General features: G+C 37.5%; 1 protein-coding gene across 18 annotated transcripts in view; it reads left to right on the top strand.

The window, feature by feature from the left end:
- PARD3 (par-3 family cell polarity regulator) overlaps positions 1-17,759 on the top strand; it is a 463,724-nt gene that overhangs the window by 41,193 nt on the left and 404,772 nt on the right. For all 18 annotated transcript variants that reach the window (XM_075746548.1, XM_075746547.1, XM_075746540.1 and 15 more), the window contains exon 2: positions 9,207-9,308. In XM_075746548.1, the coding sequence (XP_075602663.1) occupies positions 9,207-9,308 (102 nt within the window). The remainder of the gene's footprint in view (positions 1-9,206; positions 9,309-17,759) is intronic.

The following is a 17,759-nucleotide window of genomic DNA, read 5'->3' as shown; positions in this document are numbered from 1 at the left end:
AAGCTGTTTATATTGCAAAGTCCTACTCACCAAGCCTTGACTTTGAAGTTCCCAGAGGAACAACACAGTCATCAGAACAGAGTGGCATTTCATATTTTTTTATTAATTTCATAGTTTGTAGGGTGTTGTAAATGTGAAGGACTGTATATAATGTTTTTGCAACTCTATTTATTAATCGTTGTTTAGAGTTCACATACTACAAGATTAATTGACTGTGCCCACTTGGGAGCATATTTCAAAACTGGTTGTTTCCATCTTTCATGGCACTTGATATTAATGGTCCCCAAATGGAAATCTTATTTCCGGTACATTTCTGAAATAAATTAGGCTCTTCATCTCATGTTGGATGTCACTAGGCTAGAAAACTGTATTTCTACTCTCCTAAATCTTCCCTTGAAACATTTTGCCAGACTTGCAATTTTTTGTGTTTAATCAACATAGAACAATCATATACATGTCATTCTACAACATATATGTCTGTATGTACAGACATACGCATGTGGATGGTTATTCCAGTAAAATCCATTATCCAAGTCTAAATCTAGTACTGAATTTGAAGAGCTATCATAGTGGCAGAAAAAAATGAATGCTGAAAACCAAGCAATGCTGTAATGATGGGTGGAGGTAAGAGATAAGCTCTTGGAAGAAACAGAAAGCACTTCTCTCTTTCATCAAATTCACTCCTGGCTAATTGTCAAGCTGCAATCTAAAGATGTTCTTAATTTCTTCGGCATCGTTGCCCAAAATTTTGATGTCCCTGCATAGAAGATTGTGCACCATTATACCCAGTGCATTTCACTTACATATTCATGAGCTCTCAACTTGATTACTGTAATTCATCTCTGTCATCTGGAGTTAATACTAATAATTACAAATTGTAATCGATAAACTATTTTGTTGCATGATTTGTTGTATTTAAATGCAGATTTATGGAGTAATCTCTGTTACAGCAAAATACTCTGAAAAGGACACATTTTTCTTATGTTAATTGTGGATTTAGTGCACTTGGAGTTTGTGGCAGTGCTTGGATAGAGGTCTAGGATTTTTCTGCAGAGGAATAAATCCCATATAAAAGTTTTTTATTTTTGCAGTTTGGGCAGGACAGGGTTATTCAGTGCTCACAGCATGGACATGAGGGATTTTAGAGATACAATGTTACTCCACTCAATATATTTTTCTCAAATATTTTAATTTTTTTCCCCTAGCAAAAAGAACTTAATTGTGCACAGCATAAACAAACAGTAGTCATGGTAAAAATGTGTTAATCTTTCACAGCCAAATAGCTTTATCCTTCATTTATTAATTCTCAGAGTTGGTTGCCACGTACGTTCTAGTGGCAGCACAAAATTACTTTTCCTTTTTTGCGGGTGCCTGACTTGACGCTAATGGCCGAGTCCTGGCGTTGGTACTGGGGTGCTGAGGAGCCTGGAGCTGCCCTTTGGTGGTGGCACCTCCTAGTGGTTAGAGGGCCGGGTGCTGTGGGGAAACGCCACCAAAGGCATCTGTTTGACAATGAGCAATGTTGGCAATGCGGTATTTTGGGAATAGGCTGCCAGGAGCCGTGTGAAATACAGCCAGGACCCGTGCCCAGCCCTGCACGGGGAAGGGGGACCCCCGGGCAGTGACAGCCTGTAGGCTGGGGCAGCGCGTGGGCAGGAGAGGGGATCACCCCCTCTGCTCAGCACGCGTCAGTCCACCTCCAGTTTGGGGATGTCCTTAGGTCCCTTCCAACCAGAATTATTCCATGCTGTGAGGTTATTGGAGTATTTTGAGATGATGTATTATTTAATAGGTATTGGAAATACGCAGCACATAGGAAGGTTGATTTATGTTAATTAGTGATATGATTTCTTGTGGATTGGTACAGATTGCTTCTAGGTAAAGTGGATGAATTAAAAAAAAAAGAAAGTCCAGATTTCCACGATGCATGGAGGTAACACATTAATAGGAAGAATATACATATCCTAAGACACAGTATTTTCTCTAGTACATTTTAACATAGGAAAGCAGGAAGAGTATAGGGTACCTCTAGAGTACATCTCAGACTACTTTCTTACGGATTTAGGAAATAATTTCTTTTCAGAAGAGTAAGAGATTTAGATAGGTTTTTTTTTGAAAGTTTATGCAAACTGCATTGTGGTTAACAGCCAAAGTAAATTTACCATTTTTTAATAGCAACCTTTTGCTGTTTAAAGCAAAATCCAGTAGTTCCTTGATGCTTTTTTGTATTCCAGTAGTAATGCAGCAAAACTTAATATGTAGTAGCGTTCCAATGGTTTACTGACTATATTATTTCATTTTAATGGATTTTAAGAGACATTTAATTGCTGAAGTGGACTAATAATTGGCTCATGGGTTTTTTTGGCTATCAGACTTCTGTGCTGAGGACTGAAACAGGATAGCGTAATGTGATAAATTTTGAGTAAATAAGTGTTGTTGTTGAAAGTGGACATGCAGGATACATGCAAAAACTCACATTGCTTTCCACTTTGGAAACACCCTTTCCAGCATTTCAATGTCTCAGGAAGGGTGATGTTGGCCAGGTGTCCAGATTTTGTCTTGACTAGATTTCTGCTAAGTTAAAGCCCTTTTAGCAAGGCTGGGAAGGTATTGGTGAGTGTAAAGGCTGAACAAAAGGCTTCAATGATCAGACTTGCATGATTTTTTCATGACTGGTTTGTATCTGGGATCAGTATATACCTCTTGGTTGAAGACATTGTATATCTGAATATGTGTTTGAAAAAGTTGAATCCCTGACCTCTTCCAAAGACATGATTTGTAACCTTCCTGGGTGTGTATCCCCATATCTTGGTAATACAAAATACCAAGAAATTAACTTGAGCATGGTACATCCCCAGTCCAAAAAGCAGTTTTACAGGTTAAGAAGCAAAAAAATGAGACTTATTTTCTGCTGTACAGTGTTCAGCTATTTTCTGTAGCCTTCTATTACCCTTTCTTGTCTTCATGGGGCACAGGGCAAGGTAGAGTAAACGTGCTCTAAAATTGATATGAGGGGAGTGATTGCTGATGGAGTGCGGTCAGAAATGGAAAAGGTAGCTGTCCCTTCAATTCAGCAGCTGGTAACCTAAGAGTTGTTAGAGGTATCAGTTGCTTTCTGAGGTCTACTGGGCTACTTCATTAATGTTAAATATTTTGCCAGCTTGTGCGCTCGCAGAGATGGTGAATGTACTTCTGTTGTATCATTACTGCCAACTGTCCGTGGTGCAGTATCCACGTATGTAAGAGTGTGCAATGGTCTTTGAAGCTGTTTTCCTCCCCTGCCCTTGCCACTGTTGTGTGTTACACAGCAGGTCCTTCCGCCTGAAATTCAAGGAGAAGGGCCATGGGAAGGAGATGCAATTCAAACCCAGGGGCTTGTTCTTGCCGACTTGTCAGGCCATGGAACGTAACAGGAATCCAGCTGACATTGTGGGCGTTCGTGGCTTCCCTTTGGCACCTGACTGCTTGTTTTGACGGTTCCTCCTGCAGCAGAGAGCTAGACAGGGAAATGAATGAATCCACTGGCAAATTTTCAGATATATTAGTTTTTTATTAACCATTATTTTCCTTTCAGCTTGTGTTAACATGCCCAAGTGCCATATGCTGCTGAACAGACAAGTCCAGTACACACCCCAGCATGGTGATTTAGTTGGTTTTGTTCTGTGTGTGCTCTTTTGCCACAAAGGCTTTATCTGTTCTCAAAATACTCAAAACAGTGAAGGTAGCCACGCACATGGCCATGTAATCTTAAATTTCAGATGGTTTTAAGCAGAAACTAAAAATATGTACTTACTTTCCCTTTTTCTCCTCATTTATAAATGAGAAGCCGTATTGACACACTCCAATCTGCTTCTGCACTTCTATTTGTCTTGGTGGCAAGTCCATTTTCCTTTGAGAGTTACACTGAAATACCTAGGCATGACTGGCCAGTTGATAGCGTTTTTTATAAGTCATTTAAGGGTCTATGTGCTGAAAAAGATCTTAAAGCAAAAAGTTATGAATGATATCTAAATTTAGATAATTTCAGTTTTCGAAAGATGATCTCTGATAGGCACAGAGTGCCTCCGTGAACTCAGCTTGGCAGAGCCAATCTGTTTCTTGAGATACGGCTCCGTGGTAAGAAATACTGTTCCTGTTTTGGCTGGAACAGATTAGGAAATACAGGTCTATGTGGGGAAAAATACCTGGTTTGCTTGATTTCAAGATGCGTAACAATTTGTGGTGGCAACTGCAGTTGGTTTGCACCCATCTGAAAGCTGCCGTGGGGAACCATGAGTAAGGCGGGCTCTTCAGGAGCCTGGTTTCTGCTTTGTCTTAAATAGATAGCTACCTCTGGCTAAGAAGTTAGGGCTGCTCTCTTCTGGTGCAACATGGACAAAATATTTCAGATAATCATCTTATTTATTGTAACTTTTTATGTTAAACACTTCTGTATGTTTTTGGAAAGGCTACATTTGCAAAACTGAAGACACCTGTTTGGAACTAAAGGATAAGAAATCTTCCCATGCCACTTAATAAGAACACATTGCAGTTTCCATTCCTAATTCTACATATTGTTTTCCACATATGGTCCTTGTTTCCATGATGTGGGAACATAAAATTGTTAGCTACAGAATATTAAATGATATTACTTAAACTGAGGGTTTTCTCCGTTTTTCCTTTGTGCTTTTGAGAAGTTTTGTTGTATGGAATAAACAGAATTTGAATAGCTGCATTCTTACTGCCTTTGTAGTCTGCTCTTGCTTTCACTCAGTGCTAGTGTTCACATAGCAAATATTTATCTTCCATTATAGAGGACTTTGGAGCAGAAAATGTGGTGCTCATGAGCTTAAATTATAAGTACCTTTATAATCGTAGTCAAGTAGAAGAGTTAAGTGGGCGTACACAGGAAACAGGAGGTCTGACTTGCTTAGACTTGAGCTGAGTGATGCAATATTTAAATGAAGATATTATAAATCAGGTTTAGCATTACTTCTGTCCTTGTATTCAATGAAGTGAACTTGCTAGTTCTTCTGCATGAACTAGTGACAAAGGGATCTATATGGCTTTTACAAAATAATTGCACATTGCTAATTTACACATTGGTGGAGCAGTGTTGGAGCAGTGTTAGCTAATGAGTTTTCTATCAAAGCATGTTTTTATATCTCTAAATGCATTGCAGATTTGGAGAGTGCAGTACCCTTTTACACAATCATAACAGAGAATATAAATGTGGCTTCGTTTTGTTGACAAAATGTGAAAAATTCATTTTAATATACAAATTCAAATTTTGAATCAGGAAAGTGTCTGACTCTGGGATGTTTTCTTAAACCAGAACAACTCTGTAGCAGGTTTCTTGAAAAGCTTCTAATTTTTAAAATTTTGTTTATTTTTTCTTTTCATCTTTACAGAAACGGACTTTTGTAGACTCAATATATTTTGCACTTTTTTTGTTTTATAACTAGAAGACATTTTCCTTTTCCCTGGTGTAAGCACCCTATTGCACATGCCCTGAGCAGACCATCTCTTTGGGGGTTAGTGTTGGAGCCAGTCCCTCATCTGTGAGGTCTCACTTGAAAACCTGGTGCTGCCGCCAGGAGAAGGTCACCCCAAAGGTGTTTTGGGTGTCCTGAAGGAGCGATTGGACCAGTTTACCCCGCAGATGAAGTTCTGTAAACTCCATTAAACTCTGGTAATTGTCGATTTCCACTTTATGACTCAGTAACTGGTCGGAGCCAAAACAGTATTTTTGACTGTTTCAGAAAATGGTTGAAGACTGTATTACTGCTGCTGTACAGGGAATTGTGAGTATCTGTCCACTGGCTGCGATGGAGAAATACAGCTTCACCAAGCTGTGAATACAGATACCCTTGTAACATCGGTGTAGTTGTACTTGAATTCAAATCAGTGTTAAGTTTGATCCAGTTTCTTTTGTATTTAGCAAACAGTGCACACCAGTTGACTCTTACATAGCAGATGTTTGTTGTAGGCAGAACACAGAATAGGAATGTAAATGTGAACATTTATGCGTTTTGGGTATTTCCATGTTGTTTGGTTGGTTAATACATAGAATTAGTTGTTAAAATTTGGAACCATAAATAGCTGTGGAGTTTCTTAACTCAGTAAAATTACTAGCTTCAATGTTTGGGTGTTTTTTTTTTTATTGTTTGAATTTGTTGTTGGCTTTTTTTTTTTTTTTTTTTTTTTTAGTATGGTGTAACTAATCTCTACAAAATGGGAGTACTCCCTTCCCCCAGACCTCTCTTCCCTCCCAAGCCTTCCCAACCAAATTCTTGATTTATGTGAAATCTTTAATGGAGTAAAAGAGCCTCAAGAGAAGGGCTGCTCTGTGAAGTTTGGAGGGTGCTTTAATGAAAACTTTCATTGTTATTTCATATTTACTTACCAAATCCTGCCAGAGTAAATTCTTGCTAAACTAGTTTTATATATTTCTTGTCTGGTCTTGCTAATGTATTGTTTTGTGTCAGGACCTTGTCTGACGGGAAGAGCGACCAGAGCAGTTCAGGCTGTGGCAAAACGAATAGGTGATACAGGAAAAATGGAGTCTATCTAAAACTTCTTATGCAATATTGAGAAACTTTTAAAGGAACTAATTAGCAAAAGTGATGCAGCTTATATATCGAAGCTATTTTTAATGTAGATTGTACATACTGAAATAGCACAATAGTGCTTTAGAAGTGGGTGTTTCTACTATTGATTCTGTAATCATGCACGTTTTCTTACATTTGCCTTGGAGGTGGGAAATACTTGTGGTGGGAAGGAAAAATATAAGTATATGGGAATATAGAAGGTGTAGTTTCAGTTTGGGTGCTGTTTGTGTTGATGAATATAGTCAAGTCACTGAGCCAGTATTGCAATTATCTGGTTTTAATGTTTCCAGTCTTCAGCAAAGAGGTTGTGATGCAAACAGAAATGGTGAAGTGTGTCACTCGTGAGGGATCAGATTCTCTTAAAGCCCGAACTAGTTATTCCATTTCTGATTGTGCTGTGAAGCCTGATTTAAGGTTCAGTTCTGACTTGGCTTTGCTAATTAGCAGTGGAAACCTGAATGAAGTACTTCAGGGAGTGCAGGATGCTTCCTAGCTCCTCAGTTTGGTTGTGGGTTCAAAGTCAGGGTCTTCCTAACTGTGTGTGTGTCTGGTGTGGCTACAAGAGGCAGAGGAGATCCTTGTAATGGGCTGGAGGATGAGGAAGGATCCCCTTTTAGTTTGAGAGCAGAGTTTACAAAGGCATCTCTTCAGTGGACTTCCCTTTAGAACTTGTCTGTTAAGGAACTTTGAAGGATTTCTTGTTTACACGTGAGGCTTTTTCCAGCCCTGTCTGTAAGTGTTAGCGGAGTATTCAAACTTAACAAAAAGTTTATCCTAGTATTTGCATTATGTACTTTTTTTACAGAGTAAATTTCTGTAATATGTAGCTATGTGTGCACCTCTGTATGCATGACCGTGTGAATAATGTAGGACTATTTTTAATTATTCCTGAATTTTTACTTGAAAAAAAAAAAAGGATGTTGAATTATCTCCTAAAATGTGCTACAACAGTAAGTGCAGGAGAAAAACATATACTAGGAAGATCAGTTAATTATATAATAAATAGAAGAAAGGTAAGGTAATGATATTTAATACTTAGAGACATTAGAGAAAAAATCTGTAATTTAATTTCTGAAATGACTAGCCTAATGGCTGTAAAATGTAATTCTGAAATCTGATCATCTGATGATGATGATTTACAGCAGTATTTAAGGTGGATGTACTTATACAAACAATGAACAATTTCGTGGTTATCAGATTTCTGCAGAATCTTTGACCTATGCACATATATCATGTGCAAATAAACAGAGTTCTTGGACGTTAAAACCAAAATTAATATCCCTTGATGTTCTTTCATGCAGCATGCTGTCCAAGATTTCATACAGCGTGTCCTCTCAAGATTTAAAAATGCATATGGATTTAGAGGAATTCTGGTGGTCCCATTTCTTGTCCTGTTCTATCCTTGAAGAAATCAAATTATTTTCAAGTTGTTTAAGGTGGAGAGCTTTTTTTGGGTGGGGTTTTTTTAGGGGTTTCCTTTTGAGATTGTTTGGGTGGGGTTTTTTCATTTGGTTCGGGTTTGATTTTTTTTTTTTTTTTTTTTTTTGACTTGTAGACACGGATACCTGAAAAGACTTGGATGCTACTTGCTATTTTTAGGAAGTCAGGTACTTTGCAGGATGTTGCAAGTTCGAAGGTCTTCAAATTAGTCACTTTTTGCAGTCGTGCCTGCTCAGTGAAAAGCAGGGAAGCTCTCACTGCTAGGCACTTAACAACAGCCTGGGGCTTTGGCACTGTTAGGGGGGAATGTTTGAGAAGCAAGAAGAGATTATGTATCATGTTCAGGTTGTGTGTTTATAGTACAACTTCCCCCTGTTAGAAAACAAACCTTTTAAGAATAGCAGGTTGAGTACTAAACAGCACTTGGGTCATGTAGCAATTCTTAGAAGACACTTTGTGGACCCAACCTTATTCTATCAGTTATGGTTTCCTTTTGTATCAAAAGTAATGCTGAAGACTACAAAGCCAGTCTTCCCAGTTATGGTAGATACAGGTATACACACAAAACTTCTTTCACACACACATATATCTATATGCATATATATACACACATATATATGCATCTGTGTGTGTATATGTATCTTTTAATTAAAATGTGGAAAGTGTTCTTTGTATAAGATTTAGATACCCCATCTACCAACTCTACCAAAGCACAGGCAGAAGGCCCTCTGATAGAATTTAAATATTGGTTTGTACCCTTTATAGCTGTCCTGTAAAAGAGCCCTCACTTTACAGCTGTCCTGTAATGTTTTGCGCCTGTTGACCGCTGTCTGAGATAGATAGTTTATTTTGAGGACGATGTATTTTCCTTTTATATAGTGCATATATTCAGCAACACTGGGAATGCCATTCCTCTTTGTGTCCCTGATGGGACTGTGACTCGTGCAGAGCTGATAAAAGTGGGAAGAGAATGTATCTAATCTGGGGGGACTTAAAAAAAGAACTTTGGCTTTACATCTCAATTTACATTTATTTACAGGAATATGACCTAAATGTCATCTGTCAGATGTTTTAATGTCGAGCATTTGTAGGACTGCGATGTTAACTATATGGTGGAATAACCTTTTTCCATTAATACGTGGTATCTGATATTATTTTCTTCTCCTTTTTATGCAGGATCCAAACTACTGGATACAAGTACATCGACTGGAGCATGGGGATGGTGGGATCTTAGATCTCGATGACATTCTTTGTGATGTAGCTGATGACAAAGACCGCGTAAGTACAAAGAGCTGTGAAAGCAGCTCAGTGTGCACTGCGCGTCAGCATATCAGCATTCTGTGTTTCCTGCACGTGTCCAAAAGTGGGAGTCAGTCCAAAGGTTTTAGTTTTTTTTATACAGCTTGCTTGACAGATGTGAGAAGTCTGTTACTGTTAGGCTTTTCAAAAAGTACAGGAAATCTTTTATTGAAATCATGGCTTTTCCATACTTTTTGGTTCTTTAAAAGTTCAAGTAAGAAAAGGAGGCTCCAAGAATAAAGAATCCTCATACAGTGGAACAATAATGCAAAAAAATTGAATCTGTAAGTTAAGATTTTAGCTTCCTGTTACCAGTCGAATATGTGAAAAATACATACTGTTTGTGTTTTTAAAATGTGGAGGGTTGGTGGATTGTTTCTCAAAAATCTTTTTTGGGAGGAGTTTCTGGTTACACAAAACTGGAGAAAATAATTATATACTACTGGGTCTTGAGTCCTTTTTTTTTTTTTTTTTTTTAGTAGAGATTTAGATCACAGTCAGCTAAGAGGTGTTTTATGTTACTGGCTGTTTAAGGTTATAGGTAATTGTGTCTTTGAATTACAAGTTCAAAAAGGGTGAAGTAAGAAACACTGTCAAACTGTAAAGTCCTATGTAAATATGCCACTTCTCTCTGCAAAGCCACGCATGTTTGCTCAGGCTCTTGGGAGCATCTGAGCCTGATACAGACTTGAGTCTGGCAACATGTTTCAGGACCCTGCTCCCTTCACAGACAAGATCCTTCATGGTCTCTGTTAGAAACAACAGGCACTCTGAAGGCTCCTTGAAAACTGGCCAAATGACGACTCTTAGGCTAATTTTTCAGAAATAAATACTTTGCCTGCAGTTATTTCTTGTGACAAAATTTAATTGACACGGTTATTTCAACTGGGACTTTGTGAGGAGTCTTGGGACGTGGAGACTCCTTGCCGTCTGAAATGTTGGGATTACTCAAGCTGTATAGAGTAACAGTGCTGAGTTTTCAGGAATTTCTTCCATAAAAATAGTGCCCAGCTAAGATTTCACGAAAAGCTAATTAAAACCTCTAGTTAGTTATCTCATATTGAAGTGTTCAGCTGCATGATTAGTTTAGCTTTTGCTTACACAGGCCTCAAGGAGGCTGGTGCAAGTTTTCTCTCTCTGTCTCTCTCCCTCTCTTTTTTTTTTTTTTTTTTTTTTAAACTTATTTGAACCATACACTTCTTCGTTCCTCACGTGCTCCTCCCTTCAGTAGAAGTTTGAATTCTGGTGACTTCAAGACCTCATTCTTTGGCTGTTACCTTGGCTTGCTGCCTTCAAGTGGGGTAATTCCTCACAGTGAAACTCTGTGGGTGTTTTTATGTGTGTGACTAATAGAGCAAAAACTCTGACTGCAACTGAAACAGGCAAAGTCATTATTACAATATTGTTTTTGTGTATAGATGGACAAGATACCTAGTAATTAGTAGTATTATTTTTGTGTTTGCCAAGCTCGTATCCTCTGATTCTATGAGTCTGGCACGTCTCTACTGATAGCACTTATCGATTAAATTTCCTGTTTTTAAGGGACTTTGTAGTATTGATTAGGAAGGTGCAACATAAACATGTACTGTGCTATACTGCTTTATATCCTTGAATTAATCATTCTCACTTGACCTTCATGTTTGATTCTTTTCAAGCATTTCAGTCACTAGTCATTGTTTTTCAGTTTCCCGTTTTAGTTTGTACAGCTGACCTTCCTCGTTCCCCTTAGTTTTGGATTGTTAGCTTTGCGTTTGATGCTTCCTCCATAGCAAGTGTGTCAGCTAGTTCTGTGTTAGCAGAACCTGATATAGGGCTCATTAATGCAAGGTTCTGAATGTATCTCCAGTTAGTGATAGTTTATATATATACACTTGAATATCTTATTAAAAAGCATTTAAACAGATGATGTCTAAACATTTCATTAAATTATTACTGAGGTCTGTAGAATTAGTTAGGCTCAAAATTAAACATTAGCCTATATATATATTTAATTGGGACAAAACCATCTAGGATATTACAAAACTGAACACAACATCTTTGTGTTCATTTTCACAAGGAAGTTCTTTACATTCTAGAAGACAAGTTCGTTATGCGATTCGCTACCTGTGATGTGTACTTTTGAAAATCAGGTTGCTCTTCCCATGATTCTTTAGAGGTAAGGGTCATTCCCACAGTGGTAAATATAATTTTTGTCTTTTATGTTGCTTTTTTTCCATAATTATTTGTACAGTGTCATATAAGCACAATACAGAATGTAAAGCAGCTAAGGACCAGCTTGTCCTTGTGATGAATTTATTGCTCTGTATAGTCAACTATTTGAGTAAAATAAAACTCTAAGCAATGTGGAGAATATATTTACTCCTGTTCCACTGTCTCCATGGAGAAAATGTTATATCCTATAACAAATACAAAGATCCTTAGAGACAGCAGCTGTTCTGAATGGAATAAGAGAAGTATCGTTGTGATGGTGTCCTTCACATTAAAATGCAGCATGGTAGAGTGACTTTATTTAGCTTCTTCAGTCCCTATATTTTGGTATTTTCTTGTCACTTACTAAAACTGAATGGATGAGTAAGGGTTAACCAGTTGCTCTCTGGAATAATTTGTGATGTTCAATGTTGTTCCCCCTTAAAATAAAAAGAAAAGAGAAAAGCATGAAACAAACTACACGGAAAAATTGTTTTTGCCAAGCTGTTTGTTCCTTTCTGAAAAAGCTGTTCTTAAGCCCTTTAACATAGTTCACTAAGAAAGTGCATAATGCATTCTAACTTAGCTGGCATGCAACTTCAACATTCCAATTACACAATATCACTACACATGAAGTTACTCATGGAAACTTGGTTAATGCAGTTAATGGTAGTAACAGTATTAAACCAAAAACTAATAAATGCTCATTTGGATAATTTTTTTCTTGGAAAACTTTTTTGTGATTGAAGTGCAATTTTTCTCCAGGTTTTATTATGGAAAGATAGTTTTCAACAGAAATATATCACTATTTTTTATATTTATCAGTCTCTCTGTACATGAATACAAATGGATTGTCTTGTCTTTGTTGTTTTTGAAAAATATTTGGCTACAAGAAACATGAATCTGTTTTCAACTAGTGGCATCTATTCCAGTCCTAAGTATGATCATGTTTGGTACTGGTTGAGGAAACTCCTTGAAAAGATGAATATCCAATATCTCTTTTCCAGAAATAAAGGCGAAATAACTTCTTTTACCTTGCTTTTAGTCAACTACATAACCTATTTTTGTTACTTAAAAAATATAGGTTTCTTGTGCATTTAGTGATTAGAACAATATTTTAAAGATAGGTTAACAAACTGGTTAGATTTCTGTTACTTGTAAAAATAGCCCTTCATTTGAAAGCTCTCAAAAAACATATGTCAACTTGGCAAGTTTCCAGCTTGAGGATAACATACTCGATGACCTCAGTTCAGTTCTTAGTCGACAGACATTCTCAACAGCAAAAAAACCTCAACCAACTGAACAATAGAAAAAAACCAACGATCCTTAATCATGGTTTCTTCTGGCAGGCTGAAGCACATGGACACTTCAGTGATCCTCATACTTTGGGTGTAATATCAAAGTACTTAATCAGGGGTCTCATAGGCCCTTGTTTTTATCCATGGGAAAAAATATTCAGGAAATTGTTGTGTAATCTCCCATTTAAAAAGTACGTATCTGAATATAACTTGCTCCCAGTTGAATTCTCACAGAAATAGTCACGTGTGTTCTGCACAATTTAAAAACCTTATTTCATGTGCAATTTTATGTAAATTTTTTTCTGCATAGTAATGCTGAGGCTGTTGCTCATTGAAAAGCTTTGGAGATCAAAATATCTGTATTTGGTATAGCCACATTGCTGAAAAAAATCACTGTCCTAATAAATTCAACACTCTAGTTCTCAAAAATAACTGTTGTATTTTGACGCATGCTTAGAGTTACAGCCTGGATTTTGTTCTTTGAAGTAAGGAATGGACTGGCTTTGACATAATTTTCAGATATCTAGTCAGGTTTTCACTCTGCATAATTCATACTGAGTGCGGAGATAGAAAACACAGGAATATGGTTTGGTGTTGCCTGGAGTGAAGTTTCATGCTTACCACAGTGTTTGTGTGCGTGGTGTTAGTATCCGGCCCAGGTCACTGTAAGATCAAAGTGATGTTGGTGTGTACTGCTGATTAGACATACTTTGAACCTCCTAGACAGATGCACAAGAAGTTGCTGTTTTGAGTGGAATACTGTTGCTGAGAGTGGGATGGAGATTCATTTCATAGATCTGTGCTGACGTGGGCTTTGTAACCATTCATGATCTACAGTTAACTATGTTAAGTAATCAGATTGCTGCTGAAATTCAGTGAGATCAATTGCACTTCATTTGCATCCACTTCGAGACCTACAGAGACTCTATTAATATTATGAATTTAATGTCCGCTTGCTTCTAGTGTAATGGGAGAAAGTCTTTGAGCAGCTTTTTCGCATAGTATGAAGGCACATTAGGAGCTTTTCCCAGCGTAGTGGAAAGGAAATAACTTTTGGGTTTTGTGTTAAACATATGTTTAATTCTAAATAACACAGTTATTTTGTTTACTTCCTCTTGGAGAGCACTGTTGAATGAGAGGGGCATGTGATATACAAAATGTGGGTTTGGAAAGGATGACTGTATTTTGTTTGTAACAAATGTTAACTTGAAACCAACACAAAACTAAGTCTATTTTGAGCAAATGCGTTATGATGTTAAGGTTAAAGGCCAGCTAGGAACCGGAGAGCTGTGATTACAGTATCTCACTGCTACTGATTTTTGGTCTGTCACTCTTATTTTTAGGGAGAGTTATGCAAGACCCCAGTTCTATAGTAAATTCTGGGTAGACCAGTGGCAATGTGATGCTGGTAGAAAGAATGAGACTCTGGTAACCCTCTGTCTGTTCATCCTCTCCAAAATCTTAAAGAGCTTTTGAACTTGATGAAAGTTGCATGGATAAACTTGTGTTATCTTTAGTTTTCCATCAGTACGTAATCTGAGTACTCAAATTAGTGGCGTTTGTTCTAAATTTGAGTGTCTGTCTGCCTTATTTGAGCAAACTTACAACTGAATTTACATTTGAATTCTCTCTAACTCTGCAACTTAAGAATTTAACCCTAAACACATGAACGGAGAACAACTTTTTGTTGTACTTCTGTAGTTTGTTTCTGCCATTAACGGATTAAACCCCTGGAGTGAATGAAAGAACGTCTAGGTCTAGTGCAGCAAAACCTAAAAAAGCCAAAAAATTACTCAAACATATGATTCTTAGTATTTACAATACCATGACTGGAATGCCCTGCTTCCTTTTTCCTCAAAACTTTTCCATCAAATTAAATTTCAACTATTGCCATGGTTATCTCTGCCAGAATGTGCAGCTTCTCTCTTCTCGTTCTGTGACTGCCTTCCCTCTATCCCAGGAAAACAGGATGACCTTGATACAATTCGTTGTTACTCATAAGTGGCTTGGCAAAACACGTTTTGAACATAAGGCATTCTTTTCTTGTAACAGCTTAAAATAACTACTTGAGCCACAGAGCTTGGGAAAGTGTTGATACTGGGAAAGAATCGTTTAACAATTCCATGATTATTTTCTGATAAAAAATTAAAAAACTTCAGTTTAACAATGAGCTCTTGATGTCATCTAGTATTTTGCAGTGCTTTTTATTTTAATTACATTTTTAGAGATTGACAATTTGATATTAACCGAAGTTCTGAAAAATTGGTAAAACCAGAATGTCTCCTTTTTAACCAGGTTTTTTTGCATTAACACTATTGACACATTGTTACTGGGATGGCCACATGATTTTTAAGTCTGTCTTGCTGATGGATTTAAAGTAGAAAATCAAAGTTTTTACATAGTCTTTATTCCCAGCTACTATTTAATGAAGACAGATTTGGAAATAATATACTCCAAATATAAATACTACCTTCTGTCAAAGAATGGAATTAAAATGCTCATAGTATTTCTAATAAACTAAGTTTTAACTTCACAATATTTATGGATGAGAGTAAAACCCATGGAAGTGAGGAAATACTGGGCATAAAATATTAACGTTGAAACATGCATTTTCCAATCGCTAAGAGATATTAGATGTAACTAAACATTGTCTCCCATCTGTAGCTCTTAGTTTTTCATCTCTTTCAGCACTGTTCTCCAAATTATTAATCCCATCATCATTTACTTTTTTCTAGCTCTGTGAAGACAGCATTTCCGTTCATGATTTGTTGTTTATTTTTGGGATAAACTGCAATATCCCAGTTCATTCCATGTGTTACTGAAGTAGTTGTATCAGTACGCTAAGATTTCCCAGGTAGGAGAGAAGTGACATTTGTAAATTAGTTTCCATGGAGATCTGAAGAGCTGCAGGTAAATCTGACTTCTGAAAATAGAATGATTTGGTAAAAACTGTTCTCTGAGGAATAGCAGGCCCATGCATGAAAATGATGTACTGGGGAGGACCACGACAGTGTTGTGAAGGAAGTCATGCCTCGCAAACCTTCCCATATTCTCGGGAGAAAGACAGACCTGAGCAACAGTGACTGGGCTAGCAGGGTCCAAAACCCCACAAACTTGCCATGGGATAGGGGAAAGGGTCTTATGATGGATACGTACCTCATGGGGAGGTGGAAAATAGAGCATGGATTGTTCAATACATTCAATTGTTCTGAAAAACAGGGAAGGAGGATTTGAGTACTGGAGTGGCAAATTCCATTATTGTGTGTGGAACCGAACGTTGATGATAGATGCTGCTTACGAAGGGTTGCAAGAAGCATCCTGTGATACAGAGGGAGTAGACAACAATCTGGTAGATGAACTATCATTTTGGCAAATGTGATGTGCTTTCAGAGAGAGACTCCTTTAGCTGAATGCACAAAATAATGAGTTCTGAGCTAACTATTACATTTGGGGAAGATGGTTTTGATTTTGTAATAGACCTCTGGAAACATCAGCTTACACTGCAAGGTACAGTTTTGTGAGACATAATGAGATCTAAGAAAGCTTCCAGCAGCTTGCCTCTCCCCCATGTTGTCATCCCTGTCCTGCTGCTTACCTCATGCAGGCTCTGGCACTTTGGGTCCTGTCTCTTAGCAGATTTGTTCACTAAAATGGCGGAAGATTCCTTCTTGCAAAAACAATTGAATATTTTTCTGCTATTTCATGAGTATCATCAGTTCACCGAAGGATCTGGCAAGCTGAGGAGGAAAGGCAGAGGACTTCACTGCTGGAAGTGGTTGAGGTGTGAAGGAAGAAGTAAGAGGGAGGGTGGGAACATGAGTGGGCTGAGACCTTCCCTTTCAGTTCAGCAAGGCTGCCAGTGGCCGTGGAGCTACCAGAGTGGTCCCGGTGGCAAAACAAGGGGTAGAGAAGGGAGCGGGCGATGGGATCTTGCTGCTGTGTGTGCTGGTGGTGAGCCCTTTGCTGCCTCCAGCCACAAACTGAGCAACCAAAAAAAATGTTGTAGAAATAGCAAAAGCACAGAACAAATGCCAGCATTGATTCCAGGTATAGATTAAAGGCTTCTCTACCAGCAGGCTCTAAATGGACCAGGACTCAGCCTTGGAAAGAGGATTGAGAAGCAAACTGTAGAGGACTGTAAAATCAGAGGTGACACTGAGGAATTGTTCTTTGTCTTTTTCAGTGCAAGATCTGGGGGCATCAAATGAAATGAAAGTTTTCATTAGCAAAGCAAATATTACGTTTTTTTTTTTCCAATTTGATTTTTTTTTTTGAGTGCTGCAGATTCTTGTATTTAGGGGAACTGTGAATAAATACAATCCAGACCTTTTTCTGTATCTTTAAAGATTTTTAAGGATCTCTGTCCTTTTCAGTTTCCTTTGTAATTTACTTTCTCTCATTTGGAAATCCTTTCATTATCTCTGCTCATTCTTGTTACATTTCTTCACCTCTTTTAGGTCTAATGTGTGTTTTATTGAAGTGAAATGATCAGGATCGTACCTGGTGTTTGATACAAGTGCAGATGCATTTTAATGGTTTTTAAAGTTATTTGTACCTTTGTCAGTCTTAATTGCTTAATATTTATTTTTGTGCAAATAAGCATGATTAGAGTATGTCATAAGAGTAACTATCTGCAAAGGGTTTTCACACTTTTCTTGGCCTTAATGTTTATGATATATCAGAATACTAGTGATTTTTATCAAATGCTGCAGATGCTTCAAGAAGTTTTGGAGGACATTTTTTTCTTGAGGCATCATGGTTTAAAACCATGCATAATGCTGAATAATCTGTTTATTTTTACTCTTCAAAAAGATGATGCTTGTAAATCATGGGAACTGGTGATTTAAGGAGGATCTCAATTTGTGAGAAAGAGTCTCTTTAAACGTTGGTGAAAACCACAGAGTGTGGTGAAATGATGATGGTCTCAGTTTCTGATGTTAGTAAC

This window comes from Balearica regulorum, chromosome 2 (genome assembly GCF_011004875.1).
Source record: "Balearica regulorum gibbericeps isolate bBalReg1 chromosome 2, bBalReg1.pri, whole genome shotgun sequence".
Taxonomy (NCBI): domain Eukaryota; kingdom Metazoa; phylum Chordata; class Aves; order Gruiformes; family Gruidae; genus Balearica; species Balearica regulorum.
The sequence above is the reverse complement of the archived record's forward strand: the minus strand, read 5'-3'. Positions and strand labels throughout refer to the sequence as shown.